Source organism: Panulirus ornatus, chromosome 17 (assembly GCF_036320965.1).
Source record: "Panulirus ornatus isolate Po-2019 chromosome 17, ASM3632096v1, whole genome shotgun sequence".
NCBI classification, from domain to species: Eukaryota; Metazoa; Arthropoda; class Malacostraca; order Decapoda; family Palinuridae; genus Panulirus; species Panulirus ornatus.
In genome coordinates, this window is record NC_092240.1 from 37,653,287 (window position 1) to 37,676,797 (window position 23,511).

At 39.6% G+C, this 23,511-nt stretch overlaps 1 protein-coding gene across 1 annotated transcript in view; it reads left to right on the forward strand.

Moving 5' to 3' along the window:
* Positions 1–23,511, forward strand: part of LOC139754425 (very long chain fatty acid elongase AAEL008004) — a 467,896-nt gene that overhangs the window by 171,797 nt on the left and 272,588 nt on the right. The window contains exons 6-8 of the mRNA XM_071671703.1: positions 1,612–1,668; positions 4,077–4,182; positions 22,099–22,270. Of these exons, the coding sequence (XP_071527804.1) occupies positions 1,612–1,668; positions 4,077–4,182; positions 22,099–22,270 (335 nt within the window). The remainder of the gene's footprint in view (positions 1–1,611; positions 1,669–4,076; positions 4,183–22,098; positions 22,271–23,511) is intronic.

A 23,511-nucleotide genomic window follows, 5' to 3' on the forward strand; every position in this document is an offset into this window, starting at 1 on the left:
GAAATGTGAAAAACTTATATTTCTCATCTTTATAATATGTCTTGAGAGATCTAAATTATAGGATGATTATGTTGGAGACACGTACCTCCTTCATTTGAAAAGATCTCACCTTTGTCTTTAGACATAGGTGTCACAGATAAGTTTTCTTCCTTATATGCCTACAGTACATATTGAAAAAAAAGGAAAACTGTGCTCTTCTTGTGTCAGGTATCCTAGAAAAGATGTTCTGTTGCCTACCTGAACTCGATGGCCCAGATATTATCCCAGCCTTGCTTACATTGATTGGTCCCAAAGATCACACTCTTTTCCTTCTTTTATCCAGCCTTCCCAAAAATCATGAGGCAGTTAATATAAGAAGTGTTCACTGTTGGAAAGTTCTTCCAGCTTAAGTGATTAGATCCTTGATAAGATGGTTGTCAGGTTATTTGGAGTGAATAGTGCATTGCATATTCATGTATGTAATTTGTGTCATGTTGATTTGATGTGATACTGTACTGTAAGCTTGGTTGATATGAGTAAGTTTGTGTCTTTAATGCTTTTTGTATGTGAGTCTGGCTTAAAATTGTACTGTCTTCATGTGGGCTTTGGTGGCATGATTACAAAAAGCTAAAATCCTTTTCAGTTCATATTTCATATCCTGCTAACATTTCACACAGCTAAAGTTCTCGGCTTACATGACATAATTCTAAAAGTTAACAGAATTGACAGCTGAACTATACTACAGCTGATACTATTCATAGGTTACTTTAAAAAAAAATTTACACAGCTATTATGTTGGATAATGCTACTTTTGAAATGCACAGCTAGTGTTGGATACCACTATTTTAACAATATAGACTAAGTATTCCTGGTCTTGTATCTGATATTCACAATATTCAGCACATTGAAATTTAGTGGTAAGAGAATCACATTAAATTTCTGAATGAGGACACTTGCATGTGGATTCTGGAAATGAATTTGAAAATATGATGATGTTTTGATTTATTTAGGATTAAATTCAAGTGATATCTAGACGCAGTCATAGTTGGATTGAAGCATCATCATATTTTTATCTACATTTCAAGACTCTATATGTGGGCTTTTGTACACCATAGTAGTTTGTTGGACATGAAGGCTGTTGTGGAATTTTGCAGTAAAGACTTTGAAAAATATTTGCAGAGTGATTCAGGTAAGTCTCTGTTCATGTGTCTTAATACTAAGACTCACTGGTACAGCACTATGATATTTGTTGCAGTTAAATACCCTTGAATTTTGATAAATGAAATTTTTAAAGCAGATAAAATTTTAGTGTATGTAAAGCAGTCAGTTTATTCAAAGCAAGCACTTTAAGTTATTGTCTGTCATATAACTCATTTCATTTCTAGATAACAATTTAGTGTTTTGCTGCATTTTTTGATGTTCTGGTATTTGTAGTACATTGATAACTATTTTGACTTGTGCCAACTTTTCTGACTCAGTCTAATAATTATTTTTGTTTTTACCTCTAACATTACTGTTAATAGTAGCAATATATTATCATTTTCTGATATACTATTCTACGCATATTTCAAATTTTAATGAGAGATGTTTTTGATAAATTTGTTGAGATTGACGGTGCTTCTTTTACTATAGATGACCCATGTATCATGGTGGTATTACTTCTCCAAGTTCACTGAATTCTTTGACACGGTAAGTCACATTACATAAATGTAACTTAGATGCTTATGAACATAAGTTTGCCTGTAATTAGTTTTGATTTTCTTCCACATTATTATTTACTTAGGTTGTCAGGGGAAGAGGGAACAGACCAAAGTATAAAGCTAGGGCCTGTTGCAGTTTTGGTTTCCACATTTCTGAAAAGAACATGATAGGATTCAAAGAGTCTTAATGGGAGGCAGCAAAATCACTTTCCAGACTGAGAAGCCATTAAATGGAATTCAGCTATTCTCTCTAAACATCTGGAGATTCTATGGTGACATTAAAAATTTGAGTGAAACTCTGAGAGTATGATAACATTAATAATGTAAATCCAGCATGCCAAGTGCACAGGGATCATGTAAGGTATGTTATGCTGAAGCTAGAGAAAAAAAATTCAAACCAATATAAACCAATGTAAAGTGTTTTAGATATCTGGGAGTGGATCTGGCAGCGGATGGAACCATGGAAGCGGAAGTGAATCATAGGGTGGGGGAGGGGGCGAAAATTCTGGGAGCCTTGAAGAATGTTTGGAAGTCGAGAACATTATCTCGGAAAGCAAAAATGGGTATGTTTGAAGGAATAGTGGTTCCAACAATGTTGTATGGTTGTGAGGTGTGGGCTATGGATAGAGTTATGCGCAGGAGGATGGATGTGCTGGAAATGAGATGTTTGAGGACAATATGTGGTGTGAGCTGGTTTGATCGAGTAAGTAATGTAAGGGTAAGAGAGATGTGTGGAAATAAAAAGAGTGTGGTTGAGAGAGCAGAAGAGGGTGTTTTGAAATGGTTTGGGCACATGGAGAGGATGAGTGAGGAAAGATTGACCAAGAGGATATATGTGTCGTAGGTGGAGGGAACGAGGAGAAGTGGGAGACCAAATTGGAGGTGGAAAGATGGAGTGAAAAAGATTTTGAGTGATCGGGGCCTGAACATGCAGGAGGGTGAACGGCGTGCAAGGAACAGAGTAAATTGGAACGATGTGGTATACCAGAGTCGACGTGCTGTCAATGGATTGAACCAGGGCATGTGAAGCATCTGGGGTAAACCATGGAAAGTTCTGTGGAGCCTGGATGTGGAAAGGGAGCTGTGTTTTCGGTGCATTATTACATGACAGCTAGAGACTGAGTGTGAACGAATGGGGCCTTTGTTGTCTTTTCCTAGCGCTAACTCGCACGCATGAGGGGTAGAGGGCTGTTAGTCTATGTGTGGCGAGGTGGCGTTGGGAATAAATAAAGGCAGAAGTATGAATTATGTACATGTGTATATATGTATATGTCTGTGTGTGTATATATATGTGTACATTGAGATGTATAGGTATGTATATTTGCGTGTGTGGACGTGTATGTATATACATGTGTATGCGGGTGGGTTGGGCCATTCTTTCGTCTGTTTCCTTGCGCTACCTCGCTAACGCGGGAGACAGCGACAAAGCAAAATAAAAAAAAATAATAATAAGGAATTACATGTTTACAAATAGTAATTGAAAATTTGAATCAACTGCTTGCTTAAGTGATACATTTCAAAACTGTAGACATATTGAATGAGAGACTAGACAGTTATTTTCATCCACTTTCATGCATGAGAGGATGTGCCCTACCAGTACCCCACAGGGTTGACAGGGCATATAATTTAGCGATCGACTGCTCATAAATGTTTAAGATAATTATTGATTTCTAATACTGTTCTTGGTTTTATATCATTTTATATGCTTTTGTTTGTAAATGACTGCTCAATGAAATATACACCAAATAGTAACTTATAGCATATTTACCATTACAGCAAAGTGTATGACATGCGTACCTTACAATATAATAATTCTCAATTCATAACCTTTTTAGTCTTGAAACTTTTCATGATTTTATTTATAAATGATTGCTCTGTGTTGTTATAAACATCATATAGTACACCATATCCTATTGAAAAAGTAAATTTGTTAATTGCCACCATACGTATATCATTTTTACACTTTGTACCAATATAGAATAATTATTTGTACTTATACTGTTAATGATTCATTCTCCATGAAAGGCTAGCATGCATTTCAAACCATTAAAGAGCATGTAGACACATAAATGAACTTTTAAGGAAATCTTGCACATTGTAAAGGACTGGTTGACCATAGAAATATCGAAAGTACGTAGATGGTAAGAGCACTTAGAGAGAATGATTGAGACAAGAATGAGTGAGGACTTATGTAATTGAGAGACAAGGGAAGGTTGAAAAACAGTGATCATGAGTAAATGTGTAAGAGGGGCAAAGTGGAACCAACTTTTTGTGTAAGTGGAATATCATTGCTTTGACACACAAAATATTTTTGGTTTTGTCATATTGATAATATAATTGAATGTTATTTGCTTTTAACCAGAAAAAGATTGTTGTTTCATGTTTTTAATCTTGCAGTTTTTCTTCGTGCTGCATAAGAAATTTGAGCATGTATCAGCCCTTCATGTTATCCATCATGGCTGTATGCCCATGAGTGTGTGGTTTGGCGTCAAGTTTACCCCAGGTAAAGTATGAAGATGTAAGAAAATGTGCCCATTATAATCTTGGAATTGTACTGAACTTTAAAACTTTGGGTTATGCCCATTTTCTGTATACACTTACATTTTTCAAAAACTTGTCATATGCTTGGTTTTTTAATTATTTTATTTATTATTTATTTTGCTTTGTCGCTGTCTTCCGCGTTTGCGAGGTAGCGCAAGGAAACAGAAGAAAGAAATGGCCCAACCCACCCCCATACACATGTATATACATACACATCCACACACGCAAATATACATACCTATACATTTCAATGTACATATATATATACACACACAGACTTTTTCTTTTTCTTTTAAACTATTCGCCATTTCCCGCGTTAGCGAGGTAGCGTTAAGAACAGAGGACTGGGCCTTTTTTGGAATATCCTCACCTGGCCCCCTCTGTTCCTTCTTTTGGAAAATTAAAAAAAAAAAAAAAAAACGAGAGGGGAGGATTTCCAGCCCCCCGCTCCCTCCCCTTTTAGTCGCCTTCTACGACACGCAGGGAATACGTGGGAAGTATTCTTTCTCCCCTATTCCCAGGGATAACACACACAGACATATACATATATACACATGTACATAATTCATACTGTCTGCCTTTATTTATTCCCATCGCCACCTCGCCACACATGGAATAACATCCCCCTCCCCCCCTCATGTTTGCGAGGTAGCGCTAGGAAAAGACAACAAAGGCACCATTCGTTCACACTCAGTCTCTAGCTGTCATGTAATAATGCCCGAAACCACAGCTCCCTTTCCACATCCAGGCCCCACACAACTTTCCATGGTTTACCCCAGACGCTTCACATGCCCTGATTCAATCCATTGACAGCACGTCGACCCTGGTATACCACATCGATCCAATTCACTCTATTCCTTGCCCGCCTTTCACCCTCCTGCATGTTCAGGCCCCGATCACTCAAAATCTTTTTCACTCCATCTTTCCACCTCCAGTTTGGTCTCCCACTTCTCCTCATTCCCTCCACCTCCGACACATATATCCTCTTGGTCAATCTTTCCTCACTCATTCTCTCCATGTGCCCAAACCATTTCAAAACTCCCTCTTCTGCTCTCTCAACCACGCTCTTTTTATTTCCACACATCTCTCTTACCATTACATTACTTACTCGATCAAACCACCTCACACCACATATTGTCCTCAAACATCTCATTTCCAGCACATCCACCCTCCTGCGCACAACTCTATCCATAGCCCACGCCTCGCAACCATACAACATTGTTGGAACCACTATTCCTTCAAACATACCCATTTTTGCTTTCTGAGATAATGTTCTCGACTTCCACACATTCTTCAAGGCTCCCAGATTTTCGCCCCCTCCCCCACCCTATGATTCACTTCCGCTTCCATGGTTCCATCCGCTGCCAGATCCACTCCCAGATATCTAAAACACTTTACTTCCTCCAGTTTTTCTCCATTCAAACTTACCTCCCAATTGACTTGAGCCTCAACCCTACTGTACCTAATAACCTTGCTCTTATTCACATTTACTCTTAACTCTCTTCTTTCACACACTTTACCAAACTTAGCCACCAGCTTCTGCAGTTTCTCACATGAATCAGCCACCAGCACTGTATCATCAGCGAACAACAACTGACTCACTTCCCAAGCTCTCTCATCCCCAACAGACTGCATACTTGCCCCTCTTTCCAAAACTCTTGCATTCACCTCCCTAACAACCCCATCCATAAACAAATTAAACAACCATGAAGACATCACACACCCCTCCTGCAAACCTACATTCACTGAGAACCAATCACTTTCCTCTCTCTCTACGCGTACACATGCCTTACATCCTCGATAAAAACTTTTCACTACTTCTAACAACTTGCCTCCTACACCATATATTAATAGTACCTTCCACAGAGCATCTCTATCAACTCTATAATATGCCTTCTCCAGATCCATAAATGCTACATACAAAACCATTTGCTTTTCTAAGTATTTCTCACATACATTCTTCAAAGCAAGCACATGATCCACACATCCTCTACCACTTCTGAAACCACACTGCTCTTTCCCAATCTGATGCTCTGTACATGCCTTCACCCTCTCAATCAAAACCCTCCCATATAATTTACCAGGGATACTCAACAAACTTATACCTGTGTAATTTGAGCACTCACTCTTATCCTTTGCCTTTGTACAATGGCACTATGCAAGCATTCCGCCAATCCTCAGGCACCTCACCATGAATCATACATACATTAAATAACCTTACCAACCAGTCAACAATACAGTCACCCCCTTTTTTAATAAATTCCAATGCAATACCATCAAAACCTGCTGCCTTGCCGGCTTTCATCTTCCGCAAAGCTTTTACTACCTCTTCTCTATTTACCAAATCATTTTCCCTAACCCTCTCACTTTACACACCACCTCGACCAAAACACCCTATATCTGCCACTCTGTCATAAAACACATTCAACAAACCTTCAAAATACTCACTCCATCTCCTTCTCACATCACCACTACTTGTTATCACCTCCCCATTAGCCCCCTTCACTGAAGTTCCCATTTGTTCCCTTGTCTTACGCACTTTATTTACCTCCTTCCAGAGCATCTTTTTATTCTCCCTAAAATTTAGTGATACTCTCTCATCCCAACTCTCATTTGCCCTCTTTTTCACCTCTTGCACCTTTCTCTTGACCTCCTGCCTCTTTCTTTTATACATCTCCCACTCAACTGGTTTTTTAATACATAACAAAAATCTTCCACAAGATATGTCATGTTCTCTTTTTCATGATGCTTTCATATATGATTGTATAGTAACTCGTTGACTGCTGATATGTCATATACAGTATCATACAGGCCACCTTCAGCCATTAACTTAAAGTGTGCATTATACAGTTTGGAGCATATAAAAATCCCAGGTATGGTAAACAGCAGAGTAGTGAATCAGGAAGCAACTTCTGGCATCTCAGGCAGTGTTTCACATTCTTCACCCATATTATTTCAGCTCAGCCTCTAAGTAACACTCAAAATGCTATGACAGTAGTACATCATTTTTGTACTCCCAGGCAGCAAAGAAAATATATACAGATGATATATATAGATTTATGTAGATAATTTAAATAGATTTAGATAAGTAATGGAAGATATTTTACCATGTTGGGAATTATGACTGGACTGCACAATAAGATATGTACATATGTCATTGTTAGGGGGATACATCGTATGTCTGGCAGTTTAGCAGCCTGAACATTTATTCACTTAATGATTGCACCATACACATAAATATTGTGGTAATATATTGCTGTATATATAAATTGATTCAGTAAATATGCTTCTTTAGATGGTAAAACAAATGTATTGATAAAATTCATTTTAGATTTATTTAAAGTTGCCTTAGTGACAACACATTAGATATCTAGAGTAGTTGCAGTTAGTGGGTTAAAATGACATTACGAGAAAAAAAGAGCTTACAGCCAGAAAAACAAATAGAAATAATAAGTCAACATTTATGTATCTTTGTACTGTTACTCTGTATGATAAATCTTGCAGGAAGTTTCAGTACATAGTTTAATATAGTCTTGACATTGGTATTTGTTTGTATCTTTTTATGTTTTCCAGCAGCTCTTTTATTATTTCTAAAACACATACAACTCTGATTTTTATTTTTTATACTTTGGATAAGGAAATGCCTCAAAGCCATTCTACTCACTATACCAATTGCATCATCATGTTGCAGAAGTGAATGTTCTGTTGATTTCTTGGATAACGCTCTCTTGAACTGTTATAATTGCTTCTTTGGTTTTACCTTGTTAATGCATACATGTCGAGTATGCAGGGTGTATGTTTAACAAGAAGGTCTTTGATCAAACAAGACACTGCACTGCACTTTGGTATGAGAGCGCTGGAAATATACCTTGTCTCCTGGGAAGCACTGTCTTCTGTTGAGCAAAAACATGATTACATATGTGTCAAAGGTGGAGGGAACGAGGAGAAGTAGGAGACCAAATTGGAGGTGGAAAGATGGAGTGGAAAAGATTTTCAGTGATCGGGGCTTAAACATTCAGGAGGGTGAAAGGCGTGCAAGGAATAGAGTGAATGTACACATATATATACACACACAGACATATACATACATACACATGTACATAATTCATACTGTCTGCCTTTGTTTATTCCAATCGCCACCTCGCCACACATGGAATATCATCCCCCTCCCCCTCATGTGGGCGAGGTAGCGCTAGGAAAAGACAACAAAGGCCCCATTCGTTCACACTCAGTCTCTAGCTGTCATGTAATAATGCACAGAAACCACAGCTCCCTTTCCACATCCAGGCCCCACACAACTTTCCATGGTTTACCCCAGACGCTACACATGCCCTGATTCAATCCATTGACAACACGTCGACCCCGGTATACCACATCGATCCAATTCACTCTATTCCTTGCCCGCCTTTCACCCTCCTGCATGTTCAGGCCCCGATCACTCAAAATCTTTTTCACTCCATCTTTCCACCTCCAATTTGGTCTCCCACTTCTCCTCATTCCCTCCACCTACGACACATATATCCTCTTGGTCAATCTTTCCTCACTCATTCTCTTCATGTGCCCAAACCATTTCAAAACACCCTCTTCTGCTCTCTCAACCACGCTCTTTTTTATTTCCACACATCTCTCTTACTCTTACATTACTTACTCGATGAAACCACCTCACACCACATATTGTCCTCAAATATCTCATTTCCAGCACATCCACCCTCCTGCGCACAACTCTATCCATAGCCCACGCCCCGCAACCATACAACATTGTTGGAACCACTATTCCTTCAAACATACCCATTTTTGCTTTCCGAGATAATATTCTCGACTTCCACACATTCTTCAAGGCTCCCAGAATTTTCACCCCCTCCCCCACCCTATGATTCACTTCCGCTTCCATTGTTCCATCCGCTGCCAGATCCACTCCCAGATATCTAAAACACTTTACTTCCTCCAGTTTTTCTCCATTCAAACTTACCTCCCAATTGACTTGAGCCTCAACCCTACTGTACCTAATAACCTTGCTCTTATTCATATTTACTCTTAAGTTTCTTCTTTCACACACTTTACCAAACTCACCCACCAGCTTCTGCACTTTCTCACATGAATCAGCCAACAGCACTGTATCATCAGCGAACAACAACTGACTCACTTCCCAAGCTCTCTCATCCCCAACAGACTGCATACTTGCCCCTCTTTCAAAAATTCTTGCATTCACCTCCCTAACAACTCCATCCATAAACAAATTAAAAAAGCATGGAGACATCACACACCCTTCCGGCTGCAAACCTACATTCAATGAGAACCAATCACTTTCCTCTCTCCCTACACGTGCACATGCCTTACATCCTCGATAAAAACTTTTCACTGCTTCTAACAACTTGCCTCCCACACCATATATTCTTAGTACCTTCCACAGAGCATCTCTATCAACTCTATCATATGCCTTCTCCAGATCCATAAATGCTACATACAAATCCATTTGCTTTTCTAAGTATTTCTCACATACATTCTTCAAAGCAAACACCTGATCCACACATCCTCTACCACTTCTGAAACCACACTGCTCTTCCCCAATTTGATGCTCTGTACATGCCTTCACACTCTCAATCAATACCCTCCCATATAATTTACCAGGAATACTCAACAAACTTATACCTCTGTAATTTGAGCACTCACTCTTATCCTTTGCCTTTGTACAATGGCACTATGCAAGCATTCCGCCAATCCTCAGGCACCTCACCATGAGTCATACATACATTAAATAACCTTACCAACCAGTCAACAATATAGTCACCCCCTTTTTTAGTAAATTCCACTGCAATACCATCCAAACCTGCTGCCTTGCCGGCTTTCATCTTCCGCAAAGCTTTTACTACCTCTTCTCTGTTTACCAAATCATTTTCCCTAACCCTCTCACTTTGCACACCACCTCGACCAAAACACCCTATATCCAAAACACCCTATATCTGCCACTCTATCATCAAACACATTCAACAAACCTTCAAAATACTTACTCCATCTCCTTCTCACAACACCACTACTTGGTATCACCTCCCCATTAGCCCCCTTCACTGAAGTTCCCATTTACTCCCTTGTCTTATGCACTTTATTTACCTCCTTCCAGAACATCTTTTTATTCTCCTTAAAATCTAGTGATACTCTCTCATCCCAACTCTCATTTGCCCTCTTTTTCACCTCTTGCACCTTTCTCTTGACCTCCTGCCTCTTTCTTTTATACATCTCCCACTCAACTGGTTTTTTAATACATAACAAAAATCTTCCACAAGATATGTCATGTCCTCTTTTTTCATGATACTTTCATATATGATTGTATAGTAACTCGTTGACTGCTGATATGTCATATACAGTATCATACAGGCCACCTTCAGCCATTAACTTAAAGTGTGCATTATACAGTTTGGAGCATATAAAAATCCCAGGTATGGTAAACAGCAGAGTAGTGAATCAGGAAGCAACTTCTGGCATCTCAGGCAGTGTTTCACATTCTTCACCCATATTATTTCAGCTCAGCCTCTAAGTAACACTCAAAATGCCATGACAGTAGTACATCATTTTTGTACTCCCAGGCAGCAAAGAAAATATATACAGATGATATATATAGATTTATGTAGATAATCTAAATAGATTTAGATAAGTTATGGAAGATATTTTACCATGTTGGGAATTATGACTGGACTGCACAATAAGATGTGTACATATGTCATTGTTAGGGGGATACATCGTATGTCTGGCAGTTTAGCAGCCTGAACATTTATTCACTTAATGATTGCACCATACACATAAATATTGTTGTAATATATTGCTGTATATATAAATTGATTCAGTAAATATGCTTCTTTAGATGGTAAAACAAATGTATTGATAAAATTCACTTTAGATTTATTTAAAGTTGCCTTAGTGAGGACACATTAGATATCTAGAGTAGTAGCAGTTAGTGGGTTAAAATGACATTACAGTATGAGAAAAAAAGAGCTTACAGCCAGAAAAACAAATAGAAATAATAAGTCAACATTTATGTATCTTTGTACTGTTACTCTGTATGATAAATCTTGCAGGAAGTTTTATTACATAGTTTAATATAGTCTTGATATTGGTATTTGTTTGTATCTTTTTATGTTTTCCAGCAGCTATTTTATTATTTCTAAAATACATGCAACTCTGATTTTATTTTTTATACTTTGGATAAGGAAATGCCTCAAAGCCATTCTACTCACTATATCAATTGCATCATCATGTTGGAGAAGTGAATGCTCTGTTAATTTCTTGGATAACACTCTCTTGAACTGTTATAATACCTTCTTTGGTTTTACCTTGTTAATGCATACATGTCGAGTATGCAGGGTGTATGTTTAACAAGAAAGTCTTTGATCAAACAAGACACTGCACTGCACTTTGGTATGAGAGCGCTGGAAATATACCTTGTCTCCTGGGAAGCACTATCTTCTGTTGAGCAAAAACATGATTGCATATGTGTCAAAGGTGGAGGGAACGAGGAGAAGTAGGAGACCAAATTGGAGGTGGAAAGATGGAGTGGAAAAGATTTTCAGTGATCGGGGCTTAAACATTCAGGAGGGTGAAAGGCGTGCAAGGAATAGAGTGAATGTACACATATATATACACACACAGACATATACATATATACACATGTGCATAATTCATACTGTCTGCCTTTATTTGTTCCCATCGCCACCTTGCCACACATGGGATAACATCCCCCTCCCCTCTCATGTGTGCGAGGTAGCGCTAGGAAAAGACAACAAAGGCCCCATTCGTTCACACTCAGTCTCTAGCTGTCATGTAATAATGCACCGAAACCACAGCTCCCTTTCCACATCCAAGCCCCACACAACTTTCCATGGTTTACCCCAGACGCTTCACATGCCCTGGATCAATCCATTGACAGCACGTCGACCCCGGTATATCACATCATTCCAATTCACTCTATTCCTTGCACGCCTTTCACCCTCTTGCATGTTCAGGCCCCGATCACTCAAAATCTTTTTCACTCCATCTTTCCACCTTCAATTTGGTCTCTCACTTCTCCTCGTTCCCTCCACCTCTGACACATATATCCACTTAGTCAATCATTCCTAACTCATTCTCTCCATGTGACCAAACCATTTCAAAACACCCTCTTCTGCTCTCTCAACTACACTCTTTTTATTTCCACACATCTCTCTTACCCTTACATTACTTACTCGATCAAACCACCTCACACCACATATTGTCCTCAAACATCTCATTTCCAGCACATCCGCCATCCTACGCACAACTTTATCCATAGCCCACGCCTCGCAACCATACAACATTGTTGGAACCACTATTCCTTCAAACATACCCATTTTTTCTTTCCGAGATAATGTTCTCGACTTCCAAACATTCTTCAAGGCTCCCAGAATTTTCGCCCCCTCCCCCACCCTATGATTCACTTCCGATTCCATGGTTCCATCCGCTGCCAGATCCACTCCCAGATATCTAAAACAATTCATTTCCTCCAGTTTTTCTCCATTCAAACTTACCTCCTAATTGACGTGACCCTCAACCCTACTGTACCTAATAACCTTGCTCTTATTCACATTTACTCTTAACTTTCTTCTTTCACACACTTTACCAAACTCAGTCACCAGTGCTGTATCATCAGCGAACAACAACTGACTCACTTCCCAAGCTCTCTCATCCACAACAAACTGCATACTTGCCCCTCTTTCCAAAACTCTTGCATTCACCTCCCTAAAAACCCCATCCATAAAAAAATTAAACAACCATGGAGACATCACACACCCCTGCCGCAAACCTACATTCACTGAGAACCAATCACTTTCCTCTCTTCCTACACGTACACATGCCTTACATCTTCCTTAAAAACTTTTCACTGCTTCTGACAACTTGCCTCCCACACCGTATATTCTTAAAACCTTCCACAGAGCATCTCTATCAACTCTATCATAAGCCTTCTCCAGATCCATAAATGCTGCATACAAATCCATTTGTTTTTCTAAGTATTTCTTACATACATTCTTCAAAGCAAACACCTGATCCACACATCCTCTACCACTTCTGAAACCACACTGCTCTTCCCCAATCTGATGCTCTGTACATGCCTTCACCCTCTCAATCAATACCCTCCCATATAATTTACCAGGAATACTCAACAAGCTTATACCTCTGTAATTTGAGCATTCACTCTTATCCCCTTTGCCTTTGTACAATGGCACTATGCAAGCATTCCGCCAATCCTCAGGCACCTCACCATGAGTCATACATACATTAAATAACCTTACCAACCAGTCAACAATACAATCACCCCCTTTTTTAATAAATTCCACTGCAATACCATCCAAACCTGCTGCCTTGCCGGCTTTCATCTTCCGTAAAGCTTTTACTACCTCTTCTCTATTTACCAAATCATTTTCCCTAACCCTCTCACTTTGCACACCACCTCGACCAAAACACCCTATATCATCAAACACATTCAACAAACCTTCAAAATACTCACTCCATCTCCTTCTCACATCACCACTACTTGTTATCACCTCCCCATTAGCCCCCTTCACTAAAGTTCCCATTTGCTCCCTTGTCTTACGCACTTTATTTACCTCCTTCCAAAAAATCTTTTTATTCTCCCTGAAATTTAATGATACTCTCTCACCCCAACTCTCATTTGCCCTCTTTTTCACCTCTTGCATCTTTCTCTTGACCTCCTGCCTCTTTTTTTTATACACCTCCCTCTCATTTCCATCATTTCCCTGCAAAAATTGTCCAAATGCCTCTCTCTTCTCTTTCACTAATAATCTTTACTTCTTCATCCCACCACTCACTACCTTTTCTAATCAACCCACATCCCATGCTTCTCAAGCCACAAGCATCTTTTGCGCAAGCCGTCACTGCTTCCCTAAATACATCCCATTCCTCCCCCACTCCCCTTACGTCCTTTGTTCTCAACTTTTTCCATTCTGTACTCAGTCTCTCCTGGCACTTCCTCACACAAGTCTCCTTCCCATGCTCACTTACTCTCACCACTCTCTTCACCCCAACATTCTCTCTTCTTTTCTGAAAACCCCCACAAATCTTCACCTTCGGCTCCACAAGATAATGATCAGACACCCCTCCATTTGCACCTCTCAGCACATTAACATCCAAAATCTCTCTTTCGTGCGTCTATCAATTAATATATATATATATATATATATATATATATATATATATATATATATATATATATATATATATATATATATATATATATATGAATATATATATATGAATATATATATATATATATATATATATATATATATATATATATATATATATATATATATATATATATATATATATATATATATATATATATAAAAGATGCTTGTGGCATGAGAAGAGTGGGAGGTGGGCTGTTTAGAAAGGGTAGTGAGTGGTGGGATGAAGAAGTAAGAGTATTAGTGAAAGAGAAGAGAGAGGCATTTGGACGATTTTTGCAGGGAAAAAATGCAATTGAGTGGGAGAAGTATAAAAGAAAGAGACAGGAGCTCAAGAGAAAGGTGCAAGAGGTGAAAAAAAGGGCAAATGAGAGTTGGGGTGAGAGACTATCAGTAAATTTTAGGGAGAATAAAAAGATGTTCTGGAAGGAGGTAAATAGGGTGCGTAAGACAAGGGAGCAAATGGGAACTTCAGTGAAGGGCGTAAATGGGGAGGTGATAACAAGTAGCGGTGATGTGAGAAGGAGATGGAATGAGTATTTTGAAGGTTTGTTGAATGTGTCTGATGACAGAGTGGCAGATATAGGGTGTTTTGGTCGAGGTGGTGTGCAAAGTGAGAGGGTTAGGGAAAATGATTTGGTAAACAGAGAAGAGGTAGTAAAAGCTTTGCGGAAGATGAAAGCCGGCAAGGCAGCAGGTTTGGATGGTATTGCAGTGGAATTTATTAAAAAAGGGGGTGACTGTATTATTGACTGGTTGGTAAGGTTATTTAATGTATGTATGACTCATGGTGAGGTGCCTGAGGATTGGCGGAATGCGTGCATAGTGCCATTGTACAAAGGCAAAGGGGATAAGAGTGAGTGCTCAAATTACAGAGGTATAAGTTTGTTGAGTATTCCTGGTAAATTATATGGGAGGGTATTGATTGAGAGGGTGAAGGCATGTACAGAGCATCAGATTGGGGAAGAGCAGTGCGGTTTCAGAAGTGGTAGAGGATGTGTGGATCAGGTGTTTGCTTTGAAGAATGTATGTGAGAAATACTTAGAAAAGCAAATGGATTTGTATGTAGCATTTATGGATCTGGAGAAGGCATATGATAGAGTTGATAGAGATGCTCTGTGGAAGGTATTAAGAATATATGGTGTGGGAGGAAAGTTGTTAGAAGCAGTGAAAAGTTTTTATCGAGGATGTAAGGCATGTGTACGTGTAGGAAGAGAGGAAAGTGATTGGTTCTCAGTGAATGTAGGTTTGCGGCAGGGGTGTGTGATGTCTCCATGGTTGTTTAATTTGTTTATGGATGGGGTTGTTAGGGAGGTAAATGGAAGAGTCCTGGAAAGAGGGGCAAGTATGAAGTCTGTTGGGGATGAGAGAGCTTGGGAAGTGAGTCAGTTGTTGTTCGCTGATGATACAGCGCTGGTGGCTGATTCATGTGAGAAACTGCAGAAGCTGGTGACTGAGTTTGGTAAAGTGTGTGGAAGAAGAAAGTTAAGAGTAAATGTGAATAAGAGCAAGGTTATTAGGTACAGTAGGGGTGAGGGTCAAGTTAATTGGGAGGTGAGTTTGAATGGAGAAAAACTGGAGGAAGTGAAGTGTTTTAGATATCTGGGAGTGGATCTGTCAGCGGATGGAACCATGGAAGCGGAAGTGGATCATAGGGTGGGGGAGGGGGCGAAAATTTTGGGAGCCTTGAAAAATGTGTGGAAGTCGAGAACATTATCTCGGAAAGCAAAAATGGGTATGTTTGAAGGAATAGTGGTTCCAACAATGTTGTATGGTTGCGAGGCGTGGGCTATGGATAGAGATGTGCGCAGGAGGATGGATGTGCTAGAAATGAGATGTTTGAGGAAAATGTGTGGTGTGAGGTGGTTTGATCGAGTAAGTAACGTAAGGGTAAGAGAGATGTGTGGAAATAAAAAGAGCGTGGTTGAGAGAGCAGAAGAGGGTGTTTTGAAATGGTTTGGGCACATGGAGAGAATGAGTGAGGAAAGATTGACCAAGAGGATATATGTGTCGGAGGTGGAGGGAACGAGGAGAAGAGGGAGACCAAATTGGAGGTGGAAAGATGGAGTGAAAAAGATTTTGTGTGATCGGGGCCTGAACATGCAGGAGGGTGAAAGGAGGGCAAGGAATAGAGTGAATTGGAGCGATGTGGTATACAGGGGTTGACGTGCTGTCAGTGGATTGAATCAAGGCATGTGAAGCGTCTGGGGTAAACCATGGAAAGCTGTGTAGGTATGTATATTTGCGTGTGTGGACGTGTGTATGTACATGTGTATGGGGGGGGGGGGGGTTGGGCCATTTCTTTCGTCTGTTTCCTTGCGCTACCTCGCAAACGCGGGAGACAGCGACAAAGTATAAAAAAAAAAAAAAATATATATATATATATATATATATATATATATATATATATATATATATATATATATATATATATATATATATATATATATATATATATATATATATACATATATATATCTTTCTTTCTTTCTTTCATACTATTCGCTATTTCCCGCGTTAGCGAGGTAGCATTAAGAACAGAGGACTGGGCCTCTGATGAAACATCCTCACCCGGCCCCCTTCTTTGTTCCTTCCTTTGGAAAAAAAAAAAAAAAGAGACGGGAGGATTTCCAGCCCCCTGCTCCAAACCTCCCCATGAATCATACATACAATGAATACCTTACCAACCAGTCAACAATACAGTCACCCCCTTTTTAAATAAATTCCACTGCAATACCATTCAAACCCGCTGCCTTGCCAGCTTTCATCTTCCGCAAAGCTTTTACTACCTCTTCTCTGTTTACCAAATAATTTTTCCTAACCCTCTCACTTTGCACACCACCTCGACCAAAACACCCTATATCATCAAACACATTCAACAAACCTTCAAAATACTCACTCCATCTCCTTCTCACATCACCACTACTTGTTATCACCTCCCTATTAGCCCCCTTCACTGAAGTTCCCATTTGTTCCCTTGTCTTACATACTTTATTTACGTCCTTCCAAAACATCTTTTTATTCTCCCTAAAATTTAATGATACTCTCTCACCCCAACTCTCATTTGCCCTCTTTTTCACCTCTTGCACCTTTCTCATGACCTCCTGCCTCTTTCTTTTATACACCTCCCTCTCATTTCCATTATTTCCCTGCAAAAATTGTCCAAATGCCTCTCTCTTCTCTTTCACTAATAATCTTACTTCTTCATCCCACCACTCACTACCCTTTCTAAACTGCCCACCTCCCACGCTTCTCATGCCACAAGCATCTTTTGCGCAAGACATCACTGCTTCCCTAAAAACATCCCATTCCTCCACCACTCCCCTTACCTCCTTTGTTCTCACCTTTTTCCATTCTGTACTCAGTATCTCCTGGTACTTCCTCGCACAAGTCTCCTTCCCAAGCTCACTTCCTCTCACAACTCTCTTCACCCCAACATTCTCTCTTCTTTTCTGAAAACCTCTACAAATCTTCACCTTCGCCTCCACAAGATAATGATCAGGCATCCCTCCAGTTGCACCTCTCAGCACATTAAAATCCTATCAATTAACACGTAATTCATTAATGCTCTCTGGCCATCTCTCCTACTTACATACGTACACGTATACGTATATATATATATATATATATATATATATATATATATATATATATATATATATATATATATATATATATATATATATATATATATATATATATATATATATTTATTTATTTATCTATTTATTTTGTTTTGTCGCTGTCTCCCGAGGTAGCGAGGTAGCGCAAGGAAAGAGACGAAAGAATGGCCCAACCCACCCACATACACATGTATATATGCAAATATACATATCTATACATCTCAACATATACATATATATACACACACACACATATACATATTTACACATATACATAATTCATACTGTCTGCCTTTATTCATTCCCATTGCCACCTCGCCACACATGAAATAACAACCCCCTCATGTGTGCGAGGTAGCGCTAGGAAAAGACAACAAAGGCCCCATTCGTTCACACTTAGCCTCTAGCTGTCATGTAATAATGCACCGAAACCACAGCTCCCTTTCCACATCCAGGCCCCACACAACTTTCCATGGTTTACCCCAGACACTTCACAAGCCCTGGTTCAATCCATTGACAGCACGTCGACCCCGATATACCACATCATTCCAATTCACTCTATTCCTTGCACGCCTTTCACCCTCCTGCATGTTCAGGCCCCGATCACTCAAAATCTTTTTCACTCCATCTTTCCACCTCCAATTTGGTCTCCCACTTCTCCTCGTTCCCTCCACCTCTGACACATATATCCTCTTGGTCAATCTTTCCTCACTCATTCTCTCCATGTGCCCAAACCATTTCAAAACACCCTCTTCTGCTCTCTCAACCACACTCTTTTAATTTTAACACATCTCTCTTATCCTATTATTACTTACTCGATCAAACCACCTCACACCACATATTGTCCTCAAACATTTCATTTCCAGCACATCCATCCTCCTCTGCACAACTCTATCCATAGCCTACGCCTCGCAACGATATAACATTGTTGGAACCACTATTCCTTCAAACATACCCATTTTTGCTTTCCAAGATAATGTTCTCGACTTCCAAACATTCTTCAATGCTCCCAGAACTTTCATCCCCTCCCCCACCCTATGATTCACTTCCACTTCCATGGTTCCATCCGCTGCCAAATCCACTCTCAGATATCTAAAACACTTCACTTCCTCCAGTTTTTTTCCATTCAAACTTACCTCCCAGTTGACTAGACCCTCAACCCTACTGTACCTAATAACCTTGCTCTTATTCACATTTACTCTCAGCTTTCTTCTTTCACACACTTAACCAAACTCAGTCACCAGCTTCTGCAGTTTCTTACACGAATCAGCCACCAGCGCTGTATCATCAGCGAACAACAACTGTCTCACTTCCCAAGCTCTCTCATCCACAACAGACTGCATACTTGCCCTCTTTCCAAAACTCTTGCATTCACCTCCCTAACAACCCCATCCATAAACAAATTAAACAACCATGGAGACATCACACACCCCTGCCGCAAACCTACATTCACTGAGAATCAATCACTTTCCTCTCTTCCTACACGTACACATGCCTTACATCCTCGATAGAAACTTTTCACTGCTTCTAACGATTTGCTTCCCACACCATATATTCTTTGTACCTTCCACAGAGCATCTCTATTAGCTCTATCATATGCCATATGCCTTCTCTAGATCCATAAATGCTACATACAAATCCATTTGCTTTTCTAAGTATTTCTCACATACATTCTTCAAAGCAAACACCTGATCCACACATCCTCTACCACTTCTGAAACCACACTGCTCCTCCCCAATCTGATGCTCTGTACATGCCTTCACCCTCTCAATCAATACCCTCCCATATAATTTCCCAGGAATACTCAACAAACTTATACCTCTGTAATTTGAGCACTCACTTTTATCCCCTTTGCCTTTGTACAATGGCACTATGCAAGCATTCCGCCAATCCTCAGTCACCTCACCATGAGTCATACATACATTAAATAACCTTACAAACCAGTCAACAATACAGTCACCCCCTTTTTCAACAAATTCCACTGTAATACCATCCAAACCTGCTGCCTTGCCGCCTTTCATCTTCCGCAAAGCTTTGACTACCTCTTATCTGTTTGCCAAATCATTTTCCCCAACCCTCTCACTTTGCACACCACGTCGACCAAAACACCCTATATCTGCCACTCTATCATCAAACACATTCAACAAACCTTCAAAATACTCACTCCACCTCCTTCTCACATCACCACTACTTGTTATCACCTCCCCACTTGCCGACTTCACTGAAGTTCCCATTTGTTCCCTTGTCTTACGCAGTTTATTTACCTCCTTCCAAAACATCTTTTTAATCTCCCTAAAATTTAGTGATACTCTCACCTCAACTCTCATTTGCCCTCTTTTTCACCTCTTGCACCTTTCTCTTGACCTCCTGCCTCTTTCTTTTATACATTTCCCACTCATTTGCATTATTTCCCTGCCAAATTTCCCTTGTCCAAATGCCTCTCTCTTCTCTTTCACTAATAATCTTACTTCTTCATCCTACCACACACTACCCTTTCTAATCTGCCCACCTCCCACGCTTCTCATGCCACAAGCATCTTTTGCGCAAGCCATCACTGCTTCCCTAAATACATCCCATTCCTCCCCCACTCCCCTTACGTCCTTTGTTCTCACCTTTTTCCATTCTGTACTCAGTCTCTCCTGGTACTTCCTCACACAAGTCTCCTTCCCAAGCTCACTTACTCTCATCACTCTTTTCACCGCAACATTCTCTCTTCTTTTCTGAAAACCTCTACAAATCTTCACCTTATCCTCAACAAGATAATGATCAGACATCCCTCCAGTTGCACCTCTCAGCACATTAACATCCAAAAGTCTCTCTTTCGCGCGCCTATCAATTAACACATAATCCAATAACGCTCTCTGGCCATCTCTCCTACTTACATACGTATACTTATGTATATCTCTATTTTTAAACCAGGTATTCCCAATCACCAGTCCTTTTTCAGCACATAAATCTACAATCTCTTCACCATTTCCATTTACAACAATGAACACCCCATGTACACCAATTATTCCCTCAACTGCCACATTACTCACCTTTGCATTCAAATCACCCATCACTATAACCCGGTCTCGTGCATCAAAGCTACTAACACACTCCCTCAGCTGCTCCCAAAACACTTGCCTCTCATGATCTTTCTTCTCATGCCCAGGTGCATATGCAACAATAATCACCCATCTCTCTCCATCCACTTTCAGATTTACCCATATGAATCTAGAGTTTACTTTCCTACACTCTATCCCATACTCCCACCACTCCTGTTTCAGGAGTAGCGCTACTCCTTCCCTTGCTCTTGTCCTCTCACTAACCTCTGACTTTACTCCTAAGACATTCCCAAACCACTCTTCCCCTTTTCCCTTGAGCTTTGTTTCACTCAGAGCCAAAACATCTAGGTTCCTTTCCTCAAACATACTACCTACCTCTCCTTTTTTCTCATCTTGGTTACATTCACACACATTTAGACACCCCAATCTGAGCCTTCGAGGAGGATGAGCACTCTCCGGGTGACTCATTCTTCTGTTTCCCCTTTTAGAAAGTTAAAATACAAGGAGGGAAGGGTTTCCAGCCCCTCGCTCCTGTCCCCTTTAGTCGCCTTCTACGACACGTGAGGAATGCGTGGGAAGTATTCTTTCTCCCCTATCCCCAGGGATAGGGGAGAAATATCTTTGAATCTTCAATTATTAAATACACAAAGAATTATAACCTTAATATTAGTGAAGGTGTATGCAAATTGGATAGCTTTATTGTTGATAAAATTTGTAAACAATTTCCTTTCTGGTCTATATAATAAGTTTATGATACGTTCGTTGTTAGTCTTGGGCGCACTCGACCTCCATTTGGACAGTCACGTTTACCAAATGGCATCCTAGCTACTTCTCTTCGTTTTATATCAACTGACTTACATTTCTGTCTTGTATTTACCCTGATGATGTGATTATTTCATGAAAGTGCACTTGGGAACTTATAGTATTTCATTTCCCCATGGACTCATAGGAATATTTATATGTGTGTGTAAATGATTTTTTTTTTCATTTTCTGTAGGTGGCCACAGTACCTTCTTTGGATTCATCAACAGTTTTGTACATATTGTAATGTACTTGCACTACATGTTGGCTGCCATGGGTGACCGCTACCGACGCTACATCTGGTGGAAAAAGTATTTCACCAACTTGCAGATGATCCAGTTCATGATGATCTTTGGTCATGCCTTCCAGGTTAATACTAATCTTTACAGTCATTTGCTTGGAGCAACAGTGATTCTGTTAAAACGTGAGCATGTAATGATGAGATGCAAGTTTTCATGTAGCTGCATTATTTTACAGTAACTATGACACTTTTAAGTGTAGCAAATAGCATATTCAATATATTTTCATTAATAGGAGTGAGGAAGACCTTAAAGGAAGTTCTGGATTTCAGTATCATAAGTGTTTCTTATATCAAAAAGGAATAAAAGGACTATTATGTTAAGTGATCTTTATGAAATAGATGGTAAGGTGGAATAGTATGGGAGTATGTACAATGCTGAAATGATTGTTCATCAGAGAGGAATGAAATAGGAAGAGCCTCTTGGGAGTTTGTCAAGATATTTTTCAAAAAGCATATGTGGGATTTTATCAGATTTGAACGTGTGATTATTTGCTGTACAATTGCTAGAAAAGATAATTTAAGTACCAAGTGTAAACTGAGAGATGGTATGTAATAAAGCTGATGGAAAGAGTTGGTGAGGAAAGCTGTGGAAATAGTTTAGGGTTTTGGCAGAGTGGAGTACGAGTGGTTAAGTGGTTTAAAGTTGAACTTATTGTGAAACATATATTCTGTGTCCTATACCTTTTTTTTTCTTTTAAGGCTCCAGTCATGGACAAAAGTCCACATCAAGGCCAGGCCTTACTTGAAATAGAGAGATTAATGAAAGGGAAAAAGGAAAGACATAGGAAAGTATTTACAGATTCTAGAGAAAGTGGAAAAGCTTTTAAAATGTGCCAGGTCATAGTTACTGGGAAAGATATGAGAGGGTAGAGAGTTCCAAAGCTTCAAGTTGTGGGGAAGAAACAGTCACGGCTCACTGCTGAGTTGCCATCAGCCATACAGTAATCATGTGATGCACCAGCTTACCAAGTATTGCATGGTCTAGCTAATGGTGGGGGCACACAAGCAGCCAGAGCTCAAGAGCAATAACCAAAGTATTGCCTATATGCTTTGGGAAGTAAAGAAAGTCATCCTTCATGAGTAGTTGAAAAAGTGAAAAAAGGAATATCATGACAAGATGCATTTGAGTTGCATATACAATACTCCGGTAATAGTTGAAACAGCAGGACCTCAATAATTTTGTTGGGTAACAAAAGAGTCAGAAATGAACTCTTTAAGTACTGTATGCGAGATACAGTTGAGTGACGAGATTGGAAAGGGTGAGGAATTTTGCATACTTATTACAGATAATGATAAGGAAGCTGAAAT